The sequence below is a fragment of the Nestor notabilis genome, unplaced genomic scaffold, assembly GCF_000696875.1.
Source record: "Nestor notabilis isolate BGI_N333 unplaced genomic scaffold, ASM69687v1 Scaffold33562, whole genome shotgun sequence".
NCBI classification, from domain to species: Eukaryota; Metazoa; Chordata; class Aves; order Psittaciformes; family Psittacidae; genus Nestor; species Nestor notabilis.
This window is the reverse complement of record NW_009917554.1, coordinates 1-3,272: the sequence shown is the minus strand read 5'-3', so window position 1 is coordinate 3,272 and position 3,272 is coordinate 1. Positions and strand designations below refer to the sequence as shown.

General features: G+C 58.8%; 1 protein-coding gene across 1 annotated transcript; it reads right to left on the bottom strand.

Moving 5' to 3' along the window:
* Window positions 1-6: 6 nt before the first annotated feature.
* Window positions 7-440, bottom strand: OXT (oxytocin/neurophysin I prepropeptide; the record flags this gene model as incomplete). The annotated part of the gene is made up of 2 exons (XM_010009290.1): window positions 319-440; window positions 7-163 (listed from the first exon to the last, which is right to left on the bottom strand). Coding segments are annotated over exons 1-2 (277 nt in total), but the record flags the coding sequence as incomplete, so codon positions are not given.
* Between the last annotated feature and the right edge of the window lie 2,832 nt (window positions 441-3,272).

The following is a 3,272-nucleotide window of genomic DNA, read 5'->3' as shown; positions in this document are numbered from 1 at the left end:
CGCTGCCGCAGGGTTTGTGTCCCGCCTCGCAGGGGGTGGGCAGGAAGGTTTCCTCCTGGCACCGCAGCGTTTCCGAGGTGCCCACGTAACAGCCCAGCTCCTCTCCGCAGCAGATGTTGGGTCCGAAGCAGCGGCCCTTGTTCCTGGGGCCGCAGGGCAGGCACTGCTCGGGAGCAACCGCAGCAGCCGGTTAACCGGGAAGCGCCTTCAATCAGTGCACTGCAGTTGAGCCTTCCCCTTGGTCCTTTCCTCCCTTCTGCTGTCATCTTCCCTCATGGAGCCCCGGGAATGTCGGGAAAAGGACAAGATGGGACTTACCTTCCTGATATCCATATCCAGGACAGCGCGTTTGCCCCCGATGGGGCAGTTCTGGATGTAGCAAGCGGAGGAGAGCGCCAAGAGCCCCAAGAGGCAGACAGCGAGCGCCTTGCAGGGCATGGCTGCAGGTTGGGAGGCTTCCCAGCTTTCCCCTCTGGAAAAACAGCCCTGGATATATAGTGCCAGCTCCTGCTTACACATTCCGGCACCAGCGTCACCCATCTCCCTTAAGAACCACAAGGAATTGCTTCCCACACCAAGGGCTCTGCTAATAGCCGGAGGTCGAGGACGTGAGGTCACGGCCAAGGTGTTGGTTTGCTCCTTGGTGATGAGTCCGACTGTGATGGGGAGGGAACGTGCAGAGGTTGTGGATCAGTTTGGGGCTTGGGTGCCTTCTCTGCCAACCCCTTAAGGCTGTGGAGCTGCGGCTTGTTGCTCCATATTCCATTTGGGACCACTGTAGTGTTGTTTGGGGTGGGATGGAGGAAGGCATCCAGCCAGGAGAGGGGTGAGAGGGGCATCGTGCTTCCCTTGGCTTCAAAATCCCTTCTGGTGGGAGGAAAATGAACCCAAATCCTCCACTGGGATCATCCATGGGACATCGGGTGGGAAACGATGGGTCCTTCCCACCCATCTTTACCTGCATTGGGGGATGCTCAGCGCTTGGTTCAATCTGTTTTGGGGTGATGGTGACCCCGGTCCCATCCCTTGCTTTCATCTGACTGCATTGAGGCAGCCTGGAAACATCAAACCCCATCAGCAAAGGCCTGAACCCCCACGTTTCCCTCTTGGCTTCTGCCCTGGAGCTTGAACGCGATGGCCTGGCCCACGTCACCAATGGCCCCTGTAGAAACAGCACTGCGGATGCAGCCACACAGGCTCCTGCTCACCCCAACCCTCTGCCTTCGTTACCACAATTAAGAGCTGAATCAGTTCCTCTGCTGTGGACAAATCTTAATGCCGAGGCCATTATCCCAGTCCCTCCTTGTGCCTCCTTAATTGGGAATTAGGCAGCGCGGAGCTGGAAAGCCGCGACCTCTCCTCATCCCCTCCGGCTTGCTTCGAAATGTGCCACTTACCGTGGCCACAGTGAGGGCAGCCGGGTCCTGGTCACACAGCCGGGGTCAGGCAGCCAGGCCCTGGGGACCAGCCAGGCACCGGTGTCCATGTAATGGGTTGGAAATGGGGCTCAGCACCACCCGTGTAGCATCCCGGGGGCTCAATCCCGGCTGTGGGATGGGATTTTGGGGGTGGAAAACACCCTCCTGGAGTCCCCCAAGTGGGTCTGGGGGTACCCTGATGCCCATGGGCAGGGTTGGGATGTTTCTTGTGTGGAAAACCCCCTCAGTTGTCAGCTCCTGGTGCTTTTTGGGATGTTGACACCCCGATGCCAAAGCTCCCATCAGTATCCCGCATCCTAGCGCATCCCCGGTGCTGCAGGAGCTGTTGTGGTTCACATCCTGCATCCCGGGATGCAGCACTGAGATAACCAGCCCAGTTCCCTCATCCCATGTGTTCGCAGCTCGGAGTCACCCATCCATGCGGGTATTGCCCCTTTCCCAGTGATTCTGGGGGTGATTTCGGGTCTCCCACCTCCCCAGGGCTGCGATAAGATGCTCATTGTCCTGAGCAGGCGCTGGGTGAACCCTGCACCCCCTGTGAGGCGCAGGATGAGCAGGATGGGACCCGCTGGAATGGCGGAGCTCCACCTCCCGAAGGTGCCACCTCCCGCAGGGACATTATAAAGGTCGAGCTGTCCCCAGATCCCAGCCCAGAGAGAGCCGGGAGCAGGGACCCCGCAGGGTAAGAGACCAGGGGAGGGGAAGGGCTGGGATGACAGTATCCCCAATAAGGGGTGAGGGTGGAATAACGTGGGGCTGATCCAACCCATTTGGTGATGATGATGATGGGAAGGTGAGACCAGCCCCAGGGGTTGTATGAATTTGGGAGCCCAAATTTCCTGCTTTTAGGGTGGGGGATTTTTTGGTGCTTTTCCTTATTTTCTGTCATTTTTAGGAGCTGTGATTGAAGCAGCTCATTGTGCTGGTTCCTGAAGGCACCGAGGCTCCGAATCTGCCCCAAGGTGGGGTCTTGGGCAGGAGGTAACAGGATGGTGGCACATCCCATCACTGTTCCGTGGATGCTGGGCGGCTCAGCACCCATGGGTGCTGCAGGGCTGCTGGGGTGGGACTCAAAGGGCAGCTCTGCCTGAGCTTCTTGTCCTCAGTGCTGTAATGACAGGGACAAATCCTGCTCCCGGCCCAGCAAAACCACTGAGGATGGGAGCAAACAGCATGGGAATGGATGGGGATATGGGAAGAGAGACCCACCAATGCTGCCCCACATCCACCCCCAAGCCCTCTATGGGTCCCTGGAGCCCCCCATGACACCTCCCCAGCACCCAGGACGAAGCCACCACAGTGCACAAGGACTTTTATTGGGTCTGGTATTTACAAGGCTGGGGTTGGGGTGTGGGTGATGGCTGGGGGCACACACCAGGCTCAGAGGGTGGGATTCTTGCCCTGCTGCTGCCGGTTCGCCAAGTGCATGAGCTTGAGGAGCAGGTCTCCGGCCGAGCCGTCCAGCACCGTCAGGTTCTTCTCTGCTGCCTCCTGAGCCCCATCGCTGCTCTCGTCCAGGCAGGCGGCGTCCATCGCACAGGTCTCTTCAATGGAAACCAGTACATCAGGGGACAGGTTATTTAGCACCAGGAGGGGTTCGTTTTCGGGTGGGGAAGGGGCTGGTGGCACCAGGGGAGCTCATGCTCCGGCTTTGTCCCCTCTGTTAAGCAGGGAATGGGGCTGGCTGGGGTGTTTCCAGCACATCAGGGAGGGTGCGTGTGCCTGGATGGGAGATGTCTCGTCACGGTGGTTCGGGAAGGAGCTTTGAGCCCAAAATCCTTATAGAATCATGGAATGGTTTGGGCTGGGAGGGAGCTTAAAGCTCCTCCAGCT